This window comes from Scyliorhinus torazame, chromosome 3, assembly GCF_047496885.1.
Source record: "Scyliorhinus torazame isolate Kashiwa2021f chromosome 3, sScyTor2.1, whole genome shotgun sequence".
NCBI classification, from domain to species: domain Eukaryota; kingdom Metazoa; phylum Chordata; class Chondrichthyes; order Carcharhiniformes; family Scyliorhinidae; genus Scyliorhinus; species Scyliorhinus torazame.
The window spans coordinates 304,329,888-304,347,364 of record NC_092709.1 but is presented as its reverse complement, the minus strand read 5'-3'; the positions used below and the strand labels follow the sequence as shown (position 1 = coordinate 304,347,364).

Here is a 17,477-nt window from a genome sequence, read left to right as displayed (position 1 = left end):
CTACTCTAAACCTTGCCCCTCTCACCTTAAACCCATGCCCCCTAGTAATTGACCCCTCTACCCTGGGAAAAAGCCTCTGACTATCCACTCTGTCTATGCCCCTCATAATTTTGTAGACCTCTATCAGGTCGCCCCTCAACCTCCTTCATTCAAGTGAGAACAAACCGAGTTTATTCAACCGCTCCTCATAGCTAATGCCCTCCATACCAGGCAACATTCTGGTAAATCTCTTCTGCACCCTCTCTAAAGCCTCCACATCCTTCTGGTAGTGTGGCGACCAGAATTGAACAGTATACTCCAAGTGTGGCCTAACTAAGGTTCTATACAGCTGCAACATGACTTGCCAATTCTTATACTCAATGCCCCGGCCAATGAAGGCAAGCATGCCGTATGCCTTCTTGACTACCTTCTCCACCTGTGTTGCCCCTTTCAGTGATCTGTGGACCTGTACTCCCAGATCTCTCTGACTTTCAATACTCTTGAGGGTTCTACCATTCACTGTATATTCCCTACCTGCATTAGCCCTTCCAAAATGCATTACCTCACATTTGTCCGGATTAATCTCCATCTGCCATCTCTCCGCCCAAGTCTCCAAACAATCTAAATCCTGCTGTATCCTCTGACAGTCCTCATCGCTATCCGCAATTCCACCAACTTTTGTGTTGTCTGCAAACTTACTAATCAGACCAGTTACATTTTCCTCCAAATCATTTATATATACTACAAACAGCAAAGGTCCCAGCACTGATCCCTGTGGAACACCACTGGTCACAGCCCTCCAATTAGAAAAGCATCCTTCCATTGCTACTCTCTGCCTTCTATGCCCTAGCCAGTTCTGTATCCACCTTGCCAGCTCACCACTGATCCCGTGTGACTTCACCTTTTGTACTAGTCTACCATGAGGGACCTTGTCAAAGGCCTTACTGAAGTCCATATAGACAACATCCACTTCCCTACCTGCATCAATCATCTTTGTGACCTCCTCAAAAAACTCTAACAAGTTAGTGAGACACGACCTCCCCTTCACAAAACCATGCTGCCTCTCACTAATACGTCCATTTGCTTCCAAATGGGAGTAGATCCTGTCTCGAAGAATTCTCTCCAGTAATTTCCCTACCACTGAAGTAAGGCTCACCGGCCTGTAGTTCCCTGGATTATCCTTGCTACCCTTCTTAAACAGAGAACATTGGCTATTCTCCAGTCCTCCGGGACATCACCTGAAGACAGTGAGGATCCAAAGTCAATCAAGTTGACGGTGCTCCCAAGGTTTTTGTTCCTGTTCCAGTGCCTCCCCATTCATATCCGAAGCCTTCTTTAGGCGGGTCAACAGGAGCATAACGGGGTTTGTGTGGGCGCGAGGGACTCCGAGGGTGAGAAGGGTGTTCCTGGAGCGGCGTAGGGATGGGGGGGGGGGGCTGGCACTGCCCAACCTCTGCGGGTACTACTGGGACGCCAATGGTGCGCAAGTGGGTGATGGAGGGGGAGGGGGCGGCATGGAAGTGGCTGGAGACGGCGTCTTGTGAGGGTACGAGTCTGGGGGCGCTGGCAACGGCGCCGCTGCCGCTCTCTCCAATGAGGTATACCATGAGCCCGGTGGTGGCATCTACCCTCAAAATCTGGGGGCAATGAAAGTGGCACAGGGGGGAAGTGGGGGCCCCGATACGGGGGAACCACCGGTTTGTCCGAGGGAGAATGGAGGGTTTTCGGGGTGGCACAGGGCAGGGATAAGAAGGTTGGGGGACCTGTTTGTGGATGGGAAGTTTGCAAGCCTGGGTGAGCTGGAGGAGAAGCACGGGCTCCCCCCGGGAAACACCTTTAGGTATCTACAGGTAAGGGCGTTTGCCAGGCGGCAAGTAGTGGAATTCCTGCTGCTGCCGCCACGCACGGTACAGGACAGGGTGCTCTTGGGGGTGTGGGTTGGAGAGGGGAATATCTCGGCAACATACCAGGTGATGCAGGAGGAGGAGGCCTCGGTGGAGGAGCTGAAAGGTAAGTGGGAGGAGGAGTTGGGGGAGGAGATCGAGGAGGGGACGTGGGCAGATGCCCTAGGGAAGGTGAACTCTTCCTCTTCGTGCGCGAGGCTCAGCCTCATACAGTTTAAGGTGCTGCACAGGGCACACATGACCTGGACAAGGATGAGCCGATTTTATTGGGGTGAGGACAGGTGTGTTAGGTGCTTAGGGAGCCCAGCAAACCACATCCATATGTTCTGGGCATGCCCAGCGCTGGAGGAATTTTGGAAGAGCGCAGCGAGGACGGTGTCGAGGGTGGTAGGATCCAGGGTTAAACCGAGCTGGGAGCTCGCAATATTTGGAGTTGCAGAGGAGCCGGGAGTGCAGGAGGCGAAAGAGGCCGGAATTCTGGCCTTTGCGTCCCTGGTAGCCCGGCGAAGGATTCTTCTTCAGTGGAAAGATGCGAGGCCCCCAAGCGTGGAATCCGGGATCAATGATATGGCAGGGTTCATTAAATTGGAGAGGGTGACATTTGCCTTAAGGGGATCGGACGGTAGACAATGGTCAGCCGGGGGGGGGGGGGGGGGGGGGGGAGACACGCACTATCAAATACTTGCCTAGATATCAGAAGCCGGACAGATACTCATGAGGCCACAGTAAGCCAAAATTAATTTAGGTTGGAGTCTAAAGTAAGGAGACCAGAGTAACTAGATTCAAAAAGGCAAGAATGAAAAGCAAATAAAGCAGTCTTTTCAAGAGAAGCTGGGGAAGAGGGAAAGAAAACAAAAGGAAGTGACTAGGATAACAACCATTGCTTTCAACAAGATGTACAACCAGATCACCTTTTTCCGGTGATCTTTTTGCTTTTCCCGAAATTCCTCCAGCTTCTTCATCTCTTCACGTAAGCTGACTGCCAGCTGGATGTGCAACAGTCCCACATTCTCCATCTCTGGAAGAAATGAAGCGAGGCAAAATTAATAGCTCTCCATTAGTACGCTTGCAAACCATTCCCGGTGTTTCAGATGTATTGGTTGAGGATCAGGCAGAAATCGGAAGCTTGTGAGTATATTAAGATTTATGACCAATTGGTATGTGAATATTTTGTGGCCGGCAGGAAACAGGTGAGGAAGATGGTGTTAACAACGTTGGTAATAACTTGCGGGTTGGATGCGTCCACACTGTGCTGACAGGCATGACATTTTTGACATTTTTGACCAGAGTGTTGATCAATAGCTGTAACGATTGTGTAGCCACATCTGAGAGTAAAAGTGGTTGGGGAGGTGAGGCAGAGTCACATCAGGAAATTCTGCAAATTATATTAGGAAACCAGACAAGGAACCACAAATGTCATAACCCACCCACGGGGGTTACGGGGTGGGGATGATCGTCTTCCCCGTGTCCCTTGCGGAGTATAAGCTCCCTCATTAAGAGGGTGGGGTAAGCTTTCTCCATTTGTATATGAGGTCGGCCAATTCGGCACTGACCGTTAAGACCCAGTTGGGATCTACCGGGAACTGTGTACTGTAGCTTTTTCTTCAATTAATTTAATTTTAATTTTATTTTTCAAATTAATGGGCAATTTAAAGTGGCCAGTCCACCTACCCTGCATACCTTTGGGTTGACGGGTGAGACCCAAGCAGACACAGGGAGAACGTGCAAACTCCACACGGACAGTGACCCAGGGCCGGGATCGAAACTGGGTCCTCAGCGGCGAGAAGCAGCAGTGCTAACCACTGCACCACCGTGCATTATAGCTTTGTAAATAAAATTACGTTTCTTTGATTTACAACTCAGTGTGGACTCCCCATGACTTCATAAAACCAACAATTTTTCTATTTGTAAACTGTGAGGAAATGATACTTTGCCCCAGAGGTGATTCCAGTGACAAATAGGGAGCTGTCATATTAAACTAAACTTTATTATTCACACGAGTAACCACATTAACATCACAGAAGATATCTTTTCAATTAACAGTTAAACAATTCTTAAAATAAAAAGAAACACTAACTACTAACTTCTACCGTCTCTATCTCCAATTAAGCAAAGCCCATTACAGGTCATAGAATTTACAGTGCAGAAGGAGGCCATTCGGCCCATCGAGTCTGCACTGGCTCTTGGAAAGAGCACCCTACCCAACCATACACCTCCACCCTAGCCCCATAACCCAGTAACCCCACCCAACACTAAGGTCAATTTTGGACACTAAGGGCAATTTAGCATGGCCAATCCACCTAACCTGCACATCTTTGGACTGTGGGAGGAAACCGGCGCACCCGGGAGGAAACCCACGCACACACGGGGAGAACGTGCAGATTCCACACAGACAGTGACACAAGCCGGGAATCGAACCAAGGACCCTGGAGCTATGAAGCAATTGTGCTAACCACTATGCTACCGTGCTGCCCACAAAAGCCCCTGGTAAATAAAGTTAGCCAACACAGGGATACTTGCTGCACAATTGTGCAGAAATTTCCTTTCAGGAAAGTAGAGACACACCCTTTTCAGGCAAGCCTGCAGATCCTTCTGTCTCTGTCAGACTCCTGCGCAACCTTACAGCATTTGGCAAAACTGCTGCTCAACTTAAAAACCCCTAGCATATTGCCAAACCCAAATCAAACTGCAAAACTACAGACAGACCTGGCTGCTCCCATTAATTATATCATCTTTATCCAACTCAGAACCCTACTCCTGTATTCAAATCCTCTTGCAATGAAGGCCAGCATAGCATTTGCCTTCTTTACTCCCTGTTGTACCTGCATGCTTACCTTTAGCAGCTGGTGTATGAGGACACCCAGGCCCCTTTGCAACCACCCCTCTCTTCATTTATAGCCATTCAGCTAATAATCTGCCTTCCTGTTTTTCCAATGAAAGTGGATAACTGCACATTTATCCACATTATACTGTATCTGCCAACATGTACAAAAGACTGATAGAGAGGGCAGACACCGAACTGGATGCGACAAGGAGGAAATGGGAGGAAGCACTGCACAGGGTCAACTCCACGTCCACGTGCGCAAGGCTCAACCTAACGCAACTAAAAGTGATACATTGAGCCCACTGAACAAGAACGCAAATGAGTAGGTTCTTCCCGGAGGTGGAGGACAGATGTGAGCAGTGCCAAGGAGGCCCAGCCAGCCACGCCCACATGTTGTGGTCTTGCCCCAGGGTACTGGACAGCCTTCTTCAAGGCGATGTCCAAAGTGGTGGTGATGAGGGGGGAGCCGTGCCCGAAAGTGGTGGTCTTTGGGGTATCAGATCAGCCAGATCTCTTCATGGGGAGGAAGGCAGACGCCCTTGCCTTTGCCTCCCTGATCGCCTGCCGTAGAATCCTGTTCGGCTGGCGGTCAGCGGCACCACCTAAAGCTGCAGACTGGCTGTCCGACCTGTCGGAATTTGCCATCTGTGGGTCGGAAGATGGCTTCCTCAAAACGTGGGAGCCAGTCACCCGACTGTCCCGGGACCTGTTTGTGACGACTACATAATTAAAGAAGAAGCCAGGGATAAATAGTCAGGACAAGACAGAAGTGAGGGAGGACCCGGGGGGAGGGGGACAATGGCCACAACAACCACAGCAAGGCGAGAGAGAGTTTAAAAAAATGGGAAGAAGAAAACGAACAATGGCCGAGGCCACCGCACCGAGAAATGTAAATAACATTAGGGGCAGCACCCGGATGCCCCCTCCACCCTGTTTTGCTGTTATGTAAAAAGAAAAAAAAGAAAGGAGGTGGGGGGGGGGGGGGGGGGGGGAGAAAGAGTCCCCCCTTTCTATTACGTGTTTCCTACTTCCTTTGTGTTTTGTTTTTATGTGTATATATCTGTATTTATATCATGTACAAAACCCAATAAAAACACGTTTAAAAAAAATACTGCATCTGCATTGCATTTGCCCACTCACTCAACTTGTCCAAATCACACTGAAGAATCTCTGCATCCTCCTCACAGCTCAACCGCCCACCCAGCTTTGTGCTATCTGCAAATTGGAGATATTGGGCGTCATTCTCCGACCCCCCGCCGGGTCGGAGAATGGCCGGTGGCCGCCGTGAATCCCACCCCCGCCCCCGCCGAAGTCTCCAGTACCGGAGATTGGGCGGGGGCGGGAATCGGGCTGTGCCGGTTGGCGGGACCCCCCGCTCAATTCTCCGGCCCGGATGGGCCGAAGTCCCGCCCAGAAATTGCCTGTCCCGCCGGCGTAAATCAAAGCTGGTATTTACCGGCGGGACCAGGCGGCGTGGGCGGGCTCCGGGGTCCTGGGGGGGGGGGGGCGCGGGGTGATCTGACCCCGGGGGGTGCCCCCACGGTGGCCTGGCCCGCGATCGGGGCCCACCGATCCGCGGGCAGGCCTGTGCCGTGGGGGCACTCTTTCCCTTCCGCCTCTGCCATGGTCTCCACCATGGCGGAGGCGGAAGTGACTCTCCCCACTGCGCATGCGCGGGAAACTTTCAGCGGCCGCTGACGCTCCCGCGCATGCGCCGCATTTCCGCGCCAGCTGGCGGGGCAACAAACGCCATTTCCGCCAGCTGGCGGGGCGGAAATCCCTCCGGTGCCGGCCTAGCCCCTCAATGTCGGGGCTAGGCCGCCAAAGATGCGGAGCATTCCGCACCTTTGGGTCGGCGCGATGCCCGTCTGATTGGCGCCAATTTGGGCGCCAGTCGGCGGTCATCGCGCCGTTGGGGGAGAATTACACCCATTATAGTTAGCTCCCTCATCTGAATATCTGGGGTCCCAGCACTGATCCCTGCAGTATCCCAATAGTCACTGCCATTCCTAACTGCCGTTAATTCCTGCTCTTTGTTTCCTGTCTGCCAACCAGTTTTCTACCCATCTCAATACACTACCCATAATCTCCTGAGCTGTGATTTTACACACTAATCTCTTATGTGGGACTTCGTCGGAAGCCTCCCAAAAGTCCAAATAAACCACACCCACTGACTCTACCTCATCAACTCTACTAGGTACATCCTTGAAGAAGTCGAGTAGATTTATCAGGTAATTCCATGCTGATTCTGTCTGATTCTGCCATGTTTTCCAGGTGCTCTGCTGTAAAATCTTTGATAATGGACTCGAGAATTTTTCCCACTACCGACATCAGGCTGACTGGTCTATAATTCCCTGTTTTTTCTCTACCTCCCATTTTAAAATAGCGAGGTTACTTTAGCTCCCCTCCAATTTGTAGGAACTGTTCCAGAGTCTATAGAATCTTGCAAGATGGCTGCCAATGAATCCACTATTTGTAGGGCCAGTTCCTTAAGTACTCTGGGATATAGATCATCAGGCCCTGGGATTTATCAGCCTTCAATCCCATCAATTTCCCCAACACCATTTCTCTACTAAAATTGAACTCCTACAGTTCCTCCCTCTCACTAAACCCTGCATTCCACAACATTTCTGATATGTTATTTGTGTCCCCATTGTGAAGACAGAATCAAAGTATATACGTAGTTGGTCAGCCATTTCTTTGTTCTCCATTATAAATTCCCGTTTCTGACTGTAAGACATAGGAAACTCGGAGTAATTCAGCCCCTCGAGCCTGCTCCACCATGCAATATGATCATGGCTGATCTCCTCTCAGTCTCAACTTCACTTTCCTGCCCGTTCTCCATCTTCAACCCATTACTAATTAAAAATTTGTCTATCTGTTCCTTAAATTAACTCAATGTCCCAGCATCCACTGCACTCTGGGGTAGTGAATTCCACAGATTCCCAGCCTTTTGAGAGAAGCAATTTCTCCTCATCCCTTTTAAAATCTGCTACCCCTTATCCTAAAATTATGACCTTTCATTCTAGATTGCCCTACAAGAGGCAAAATCCACTCTATGTCTACTTTGTCAATACCATTTATCGTCTTATATACCTCAATTAGATCTCCTCTCACTCTTCGAAATTCGAGACAAGTATCGGCCGAAGCTACTCAACCTCTCCTCACAAGACAAATCCTCATCGATATAGTGAACTTCCTCTGAACTGCCTCTTTTCGAATGCAACTACATCCCTCTTCAAGAAGGGGGACCAAACTGTACAGAGTACTGGAGGTGCGATCTCACCAATACCTTGTATAGTTGGAGCAACACTTCCCTACTTTATGTTTTCACAGTAACTTCATTGCAGCGTTAATGTAAGCCTACTTGTGACAATAAAGATTATTATTATTACTCTATTCCTTTAGCTATAAAAGGCCAGGACTCTTTATTACCTGCTGTACCTGCATGTTAATTTTCTGAGATTTATGCACGTGGACACCCAGATCTGTCTGCACTGAAGCACTTCGCAGTTCCTTTCCATTTAGATCATAAGGTGCCTTTCCATTTTTTTGATCAAAATGGAGAACCTCACACTTATCCACATTGAACAAATCCGCCAATTCCCTTCAACGGTATCCAAAATAGTATATATGTTTAGCAGAGGAATGTCCACAGGAGATTCCTGCACTGCCTGCCTAGTCCTCTTGCTCTGCCTGGTGGTCACCCATTCCCTTCCTGCCTGTGATGTCTCAGCCTGCAGTGTGACCACCTCTCTGTATGTGCTATCCACGATAGTCTCCGCCTCGTGGATGCTCCACAATGTCCCCAGCCGCCACTCCAGCTTAGAAACCCGGGCTTCCAGGAGACATGTCCAGGCACACATGCTGGCCCCGGGCACTGGAAATGTTCCCTGCTTCCCACATGGAGCAGAAGGAGCAAACCATGGCTGTGAACTCTCCCATGAATTACCCCTTTAAATTAAACCTTTGGAAGATGCTTAATATCAGGTAATATCAAATACTCTAGGGCCTTCTTGCTGCAGAATATAACCCCTACAAACTACAAACCACAAAAAGACCTTATAGTCCAAGTGATAAAAGTAGTAAATTAGAAACATTACCCCTACTTACCAATTAGCTTGTTGCCTCTATTGCTGCAGCAGGGCAAGACTACTCTGAAGATTAAAAAATCTATAAAGCAAAAAAAAAAGAAAAAAGCAGCACTTTCCCCTTTGCACTGAATTCCCGCTCCAAATTCCCGATGCCCACACTCACTCTGGTTGTGTCTCACTCAGGATGTGCTCTCTCCCACTGCTCATGCGCAAAACTTACTCCTTCATTTAATCTTCATCTGATACCCAAAGGCAGGATGGAGCTGGGGAACCGGCATCCTGCCCTGGCTAAATTTCGCTCCCATTCACTTCGGATTCCGGCCCCTGTGGGCCAAATATCCAGCCTCTTGTGATAGGTGAACAGCTAGAATTTGTTGGGGGCACTACCAGTTTTTCATTCAGTGCCCCAGTGTCCTGACATTTCCGCAAAATGGTTCAAATATCCCAGTTTTCAGCTTTCCCATTTATTCTGCAGGAGCAGAACAAGATAGAATTGAATTTAGGTTTGCACATGCGTCCTACATCTGCCACTTTGCCCAGCAGTTGGTATAGTTTGTGTCTGCTTCACAACATCAGTCAGCACAGTTCAGGGGCTGGATTCTCCAAAAATGAGGCCATGACCCCACGCCAGCGTTTCACTCTGGACTTCCCTTAAGAAAGTCCTGAGTGATTCTCCCATCTGCAGGGGGCTAGCAGGGCCCGGAATGCTTCTCGCAGCTCTGGCTGCGGATACGGGGCCCCACACTTCCAGTCCGGAGACCGCGCATGCGTACGGGGGCGGCCTGTGGCGTCCGTCCCATGCGACATGGCGGACTCAGCCGGCGGTCCTGGACCAGGAAAGAAGGTCCCAGCGATCAGCCCCGTGCCGCTCCATATTACCTGCCCAATCACGCCCCCCCTCCCAGCCGCACGAGGCCCCCCCCCCCCGGTACTTGATCCCCATGCCCCCACCAGGGCTGCCGCAGACTGGGCCCGCAGCCTTCACCCACGGTTCCTGTCGGCCGATACGTGGTTAGACCCACACCGTCGGGAACTCGGCCAGTTGCGCGTGGAAAATCACGGCAGTTGGGGGGGGCTCTGCCAATGACCCCCTATCTGCGCGCGCGACTCCCGGGCGAATTGATTCAGCAGCGCCTGGCATGATTTCTGGACGAACGCCCATTCTCTGCCCCCGCGCCGAACGCGATTTCACTGCGGAGGCTCGGAGAATCAAGCCCCAGGTCTGCTTCAGGAGAAAAGGTACCAATTCATGGCTGCCTAATCTGTTTTTGGCAACACCATGATAAAAACAGAGAGGTTGCCGCAGGTGAGGAACTGCAAAGAGAAGTCCGTTTCTGTTGTGAGGGAGCATTACCTCAGTTTGTCCTGGTTTTCACTTCTGAAAATCAGGTCATCCTACTCTGCGTCAACAGTTTCTTCTGCTCCGTGTGCTAAATCTCTTGCACTTGGTCATGTATCCACTGTAGCATAAAGGGTGAACAGATGGGATACGTTAATGTACGGCATAGTTGATGATGTACCACTTAGTCACGTGTGATACACGAGAGAGTGGGGGGGGGGGGGTTGGAATCAGATATAGGAGCAACATGCCTACTCTATGACCTGTTTACATGTAATACATTTAAAAAGCATTGAGCAAATACCAGATTATGGGCGGTATTCTCTGGCCGCATCTGCCCGGCGACCGGAGAACCCTGTCCGAGGTCAATGGACTTTTCCACTGTCCGCGTCTCTGTCAGGTGGATGTACCTTTAAGAATTAGCTGTTTATCAAATAGCTGCAGTGATGTCAGTATGTGGGTGGAGCTGGGCTGTCTGTCTTTTTACTTTCGTTTTGAGCTGCAAAGCTGCTTTGTGGCTCTGTTTTTGGTTTTGTTTTTGGTTTTGTTTTCAGAGATGGACAGCTGCATTCGAACAAGATGCTGTATATTTCTCTCTCCTGTTTCTGTAGAGAATTAAACCTGCTGTCTTTGTAAAAAGGGTTTAACTTTTGGATGTTGCTAGGAAAGGTATTAAGGGTTACCTATAGAGTATTGTATCTGTGGGGGTTACGTGTGCTGGTGATTGATAAGATGTTTACTGTGTGTTTAGAAAATGTTAACTGGGTTCATAGAATAAACATTGTTTTGTTTTAAAAATACTTAGGGCCTCTGTTGCATAACACCTGGAGAGTGGACCCACGTGCTCCCCATAACCACAATCTATTAAAAATCGTGGGTCAGGTGAACTCCATGATATACTTTGGAGTTTTCTAAACCCTGGCCCATAATAGTCTCACCCGTGGCGATCTTGCGGCGGGCTGGGCGGAAGAATCCAGCCCAATGTCTATAATCTGTCTAGGTCCCATGCCTAGAGTTCAAGACTGACGGACCCAATTATAAAACAGAATGATATCGGTCCACTAAATTTAGACTCCTCAACTGGAGGAACAGTCCTTTTCTATTTAATAATTTATAGTATTAAAAAATCTCCCTCAAATCGCTGGTTAATAAAATCAGTTCCGACGTTTCAACTCTCTCTCTCTTGCAGTCATAGTCCTTCATGGCAGCGAGTCGGCACTGCTGCTTTTGTCCAGTATTATCTCATCGGAGTGTCACACTGTACACAATGGCAGACAACCCACAAACACCAATCACAGAATCCAAACTAAAACAACTCTCGCATGCCGCTCAAAGTAACATTAGCAGAAAACTGGGACCACTTCACCAGCTTCTCACTCGCAGCTTAGAAAAGGGAAATACTTACGTTGCTTAAAGACATCAAACGCTCTCTTCAAAGTGCTAGAGGGGGGAGCAAAGAAAAAGAGAAGACTGAGCGGACAGCTGGGACTATAAGGTATGATCAGTGCAGAGGAAGTGATCGACAGTCATTGAAATATACGATTAAATCCGTGTTCTTTATAAACTTCAAATGTTGTTCTTTCGCTTGTAGATGTGATCATTCAACTAATTATTAAACTCCCTTTATAAGAGTAGAGAGTTGTAACAAGTTGTGCCCTCATTAGAAGTAACCTGAAAGTGTAACAAGCCTTCTTTACATTCACAATGATAGTATACTTCGGATCGAGGGTGAGTGCAGCCTCGATGGGCCAACTGACCTTCTTCTGCACTGTAGGAATTCTATAGTACTTTGTTCTCGGGATTTATCACCCATCTGTTAGTTGGGTTAAAAAAGTAGCAGGAGGGACCACTTCAGAGGGCATTAAGAATTAACCAAATATTGGGATTGGGTTTCATGTAGGCCACTCTGGTGGCAAGGAACAACTTTAGGAAACCTGAATTCTGCAGACAAACAATCACAGTCACTCTTGACCCACAGTTTACTAGATTTACTGAGTTTAGTTTCACAACCTACCATAACAGCATTTTTTTATTTTCAGATGACTAGTCCAGTTAATCAGTAACTAAAGCCTACAGTTTGTGAGGTAGCAACGGAGAAAGATACCATGACAGACTCTGCCACATAGTTGTTATGTCCACCAGGAAAAAGGGAAGTGTTACTTTTACTCGGTGTGGCCTGCAATTTTGAGGACATTACCAATGCGGTAGATAACGGGGAGAAAATGGATGTGGTATATCTGGATTTCCAGAAAGCGTTTGACAAGGTGCCATACAAAAGGTTGCTGCATAAGATAAAGATGCATGGCATTAAGGGTAAAGTAGTAGCATGGATAGAGGATTGGTTAATTAATAGAAAACAAAGAGTGGGGATTAAAGGTTTTTCTCTGGTTGGCAATCAGTAGCTAGTGGTGTCCCTCAGGGATCAGTGCTGGGCCCACAATTGTTCACAATTTACATAGATGATTTGGAGTTGGGGACCAAGGGCAATGTGTCCAAGTTTGCAGACGACACTAAGATGAGTGGTAAAGCAAAACGTAGAGAGGATACCTGAAGTCTGCAGAGGGATTTGGATAGGTTAAGTGAATGGGCTAGGGTCTGGCAGATGGAATACAATGTTGACAAATGTGAGGTTATCCATTTTGGTAGGAATAACAGCAAACGGGATTATTATTTAAATGATAAAATATTAAAACATGGTGCTGTGCAGAGAGACATGGGTGTGCTTGTGCATGAGTCGCAAAAAGTTGGTTTACAGGTGCAACAGGTGGTTAAGAAGGCAAATGGAATGTTGTCCTTCATTGCTAGAGGGATGGAGTTTAAGACTAGGGAGGTTATGCTGCAATTGTATAAGGTGTTAGTGAGGCCACACCTGGAGTATTGTGTTCAGTTTTGGTCTCCTTACCGGAGAAAGGACGTACTGGTGCTGGAGGGTGTGCAGAGGAGATTCACTAGGTTAATCCCAGAGCTGAAGGGGTTGGATTACGAGGAGAGGTTGAGTAGACTGGGACTGTACACATTGGAATTTAGACGGATGAGGGGGGATCTTATAGAAACATAAAATTATGAAGGGAATACATAGGATAGATGCAGGCAGGTTGTTTCCACTGGCGGGTGAAAGCAGAACTAGGGGGCATAGCCTAAAATTAAGGGGAAGTAGATTTAAGACTCAGTTTAGGAGTAACTTCTTCACCCAAAGGGTTGTGAATCTATGGAATTCCTTGCCCAGTGAAGCAGTTGAGGTTCCTTCATTAAATGTTTTAAAGATAAAGATAGATAGTTTTTTGAAGAATAAAGGGATTAAGGGTTATGGTGTTCGGGACGGAAAGTGGAGCGGAGTCCATCAGCCATGATCTAATTGAATGGCAGAGCAGGCTCGAGGGGCCAGATGGCCTACTCCTGCTCCTAGTTCTTATGTTCTTATGTTTAATCCCATTTCATGTTATGCAATTGACTCCTTATGCCCTCAGAAGACCTGGCAGACCATTTAGTTGTACAGTCTATTAATTAATTCTATTAATTACTAATAAGGCAACTTAATTACCACTTTTTCCAAGAAATTGTGGATCTACAGAAAATAACAAAGGACAGGAATAAATACAATGTCAGGGGAGCAATGAAGTGTGGCCAATACTTTAGTCTGACCAGGACAAACAGGATGCCAAGAGCTGAAATAAAATCTTTGTGCTCAAATAATGTAGAGAGAGTGATGAATTGCATCTTTTCTACTTAATCTTTTTTGGGATGTGACAAGATCAGCATGTGTTGTCCATCCCTAATTGCCCTTGAACTGAATGGCTTGCTAGGTCATTTCAGAGGACATTTAAGAGTCATAGAATTCCTGCAGAGCAGAAGGAGGTCATTCAGCCCATCATATCTGCATCGACCTTCTGAAAAAGCACTTTACCTAGGCCCACTCCCCTGCCCTATCCCCATAACCCACCTAACCTACATATCTTTGGATACTAAGGGGCAATTTAGCATGGCCAATCCACCTAACCTGCACATCTTTGGACTGTGGGAGGAAACCAGAGCACCCGGAGGAAACTGTACAGACATGGGGAGAACGTGCAAACTCTACGCAGACAATCACCCAAGGCTGAGATTGAACCCAGGTCCCTGGCACTGTTGGGCAGCAGTGCTAACCACTGTGCCACCACATTGCTGCGAGTCTCGAGTCACATTTAGGCCAGACCAAATACGACAGCACATTTCCTTCCCTAAACGACATCATTAAACTTTTAAAAAACATTTTTATATCCACATACCCTGTACATCTTTGGGTTGTGGGGGTGAGACCCACTCAGACACGGGGAGAATTTGCAAACTCCACACGGACAGTGACCCGGGGCCGGGATCGAACCTCAGTGCCGTGAGGCAGCAGTGCTAACCACTGGGCCACCGTGCTACCCTGAAGGACATTAGTGAACCATATGGGTTTCTACAATAATCAATGCTAGTTGTCATGGTCACCATTACTGAGACTAGCTTTATGTTCTATATTTGATTTTTTGATTTGATTTATTATTGTCACATGTATTAGTATACAGTGAAAAGTATTGTTTCTTGCATGCTGTACAAACAATGCATACCTTACATAGGGAAGGAAGGAGAGACTGCAGAATATAATGTTACAGTTATAGCAAGGTGTAGAGAAAAAAAACAACTTAATACGAGGTAGGTACATTCAAAAGTCTGATGGCAGTAGGGAAGAAGTTGTTCTTGAGTCGTTTGTTACGTGACCTCAAACTTTGGTCTCTTTTTCCTGACGGAAGAAGGTGGAAGAGAATATGTCCCGGGTGCGTGGAGTCCTTAATTATGCTGGCTGCCTTTCTGAGGCAGCGGGAATTATAGATAGAGTCAATGGATGGGAGGCTGGTTTGCGTGATGGACTGGGCTACATTTATGACCTTTTGTAGTTTCCTGCGGTCTTGGGCAGAGCAGGCTCCATACCAAGCTGTGATACAACCAGAAAGAATGCTTTCTATGGTGCATCTGTAGAAGTGAGGGTCGTAGCTGACATGCCAAATTTCCTTAGTCTTCTGAGAAAGTAGAGTCGTTGGTGGGCTTTCTTAACTATAGTGTCGGCATGGGGGGACCAGGACAGGCTGTTGCTGATCTGTACACCTAAAAACTTGAAGCTCTCGACCCTTTCTACTTCGTTCCCATTGATGTAGACAGGGGCATGTTCTCCACTACGCTTCCTTAAGTCGATGACAATCTCCTTTGTTTTGCTGACATTGAGGGAGAGATTATTGTCGTCGCACCAGTTCACCAGATTCTCTCTCTCATTCCTGTACTCTGTCTCGTCATTGTTTGAAATTCGACCCACTACGGTGGTGTCATCAGCAAATTTGAAAATTGAGTTAGACGGGAATTTGGCCACACAGTCATAGGTGTATAAGGTACTGCGTGTCCTTGATATGTATGTCCCTGTCAAGCAGGGAAGAGATGGTCGAGTGAGGGAACCATGGTTGACAAGAGAGGTTGAATGTCTTGTTAAGAGGAAAAAGGAGACTTATGTAAGGCTGAGGAAACAAGGTTCAGACAGGGCATTGGAGGGATACAAGATAGCCAGGAGGGAACTGAAGAAAGGGATTAGGAGAGCTAAGAGAGAGCATGAACAATCTTTGGCGGGTAGGATCAAGGAAACCCCCAAGGCCTTTTACACATATGTGAGAAATATGAGAATGACTAGAGCGAGGGTAGGTCCGATCAAGGACAGTAGCGGGAGATTGTGTATTGAGTCTGAAGAGATAGGAGAGGTCTTGAACGAGTACTTTTCTTCTGTATTTACAAATGAGAGGGGCCATATTGTTGGAGAGGACAGTGTGAAACAGACTGGTAAGCTCGAGGAAATACTTGTTAGGAAGGAAGATGTGTTCGGCATTTTGAAAAACTTGAGGATAGACAAATCCCCCGGGCCTGACGGGATATATCCAAGGATTCTATGGGAAGCAAGAGATGAAATTGTAGAGCCGTTGGCAATGATCTTTTCGTCCTAACTGTCAACAGGGGTGGTACCAGGGGATTGGAGAGTGGTGAATGTCGTGCCCCTGTTCAAAATAGGGACAAGGGATAACCCTGGGAATTACAGGCCAGTTAGTCTTACTTCAGTGGTAGGCAAAGTAATGGAAAGAGTACTGAAGGATAGGATTTCTGAGCATCTGGAAAGACACTGCTTGATTAGGGATAGTCAGCACGGATTTGTGAGGGGTAGGTCTTGCCTTACAAGTCTTATTGAATTCTTTGAGGAGGTGACCAAGCATATGGATGAAGGTAAAGCAGTGGATGTAGTATACATGGATTTTAGTAAGGCATTTGATAAGGTTCCCCATGGTAGGCTTATGCAGAAAGTAAGGAGGCATGGGATAGTGGGAAATTTGGCCAGTTGGATAACGAACTGGCTAACCGATAGAAGTCAGAGAGTGGTGGTGGATGGCAAATATTCAGCCTGGATCCCAGTTACCAGTGGCGTACCGCAGGGATCAGTTCTGGGTCCTCTGCTGTTTTTGATTTTCATTAATGACTTGGATGAGGGAGTTGAAGGGTGGGTCAGTAAATTTGCAGACGATACGAAGATTGGTGGAGTTGTTGATAGTGAGGAGGGCTGTTGTCGGCTGCAAAGAGACATAGATAGGATGCAGAGCTGGGCTGAGAAGTGGCAGATGGAGTTTAACCCTGAAAAGTGTGAGTTTGTCCATTTTGGAAGGACAAATATGAATGCGGAATACAGGGTTAACGGTAGAGTTCTTGGCAATGTGGAGGAGCAGAGAGATCTTGGGGTCTATGTTCATACATCTTTGAAAGTTGCCACTCAAGTGGATAGAGCTGTGAAGAAGGCCTATGGTGTGCTAGCGTTCATTAACAGAGGGATTGAATTTAAGAGCCGTGAGGTGATGATGCAGCTGTACAAAACGTTGGTACGGCCACATTTGGAGTACTGTGTACAGTTCTGGTCGCCTCATTTTAGGAAGGATGTGGAAAACTTTGGAAAAGGTGCAAAGGAGATTTACCAGGATGTTGCCTGGAATGGAGAGTAGGTCTTACGAGGAAAGGTTGAGGGTGCTAGGCCTTTTCTCATTAAAACGGAGAAGGATGAGGGGCGACTTGATAGAGGTTTATAAGATGATCAGAGGAATAGATAGAGTAGACAGTCAGAGACTTTTTCCCCGGGTGGAACAAACCATTACAAGGGGACATAAATTTAAGGTGAATGGTGGAAGATATAGGGGGGATGTCAGAGGTAGGTTCTTTACCCAGAGAGTAGTGGGGGCATGGAATGCACTGCCTGTGGAAGTAGTTGAGTCGGAAACATTAGGGACCTTCAAGTAGCTATT

The 17,477-nt window shown here is 47.5% G+C and overlaps 1 protein-coding gene across 1 annotated transcript in view; it reads right to left on the bottom strand.

Moving 5' to 3' along the window:
- LOC140409427 (proline-serine-threonine phosphatase-interacting protein 2-like) overlaps window positions 1–17,477 on the bottom strand; it is a 147,162-nt gene that overhangs the window by 104,022 nt on the left and 25,663 nt on the right. Inside the window, 2 exon segments of the mRNA XM_072497863.1 lie at window positions 2,795–2,901; window positions 11,546–11,580. Coding sequence (XP_072353964.1) covers window positions 2,795–2,901; window positions 11,546–11,580 — 142 coding nt within the window.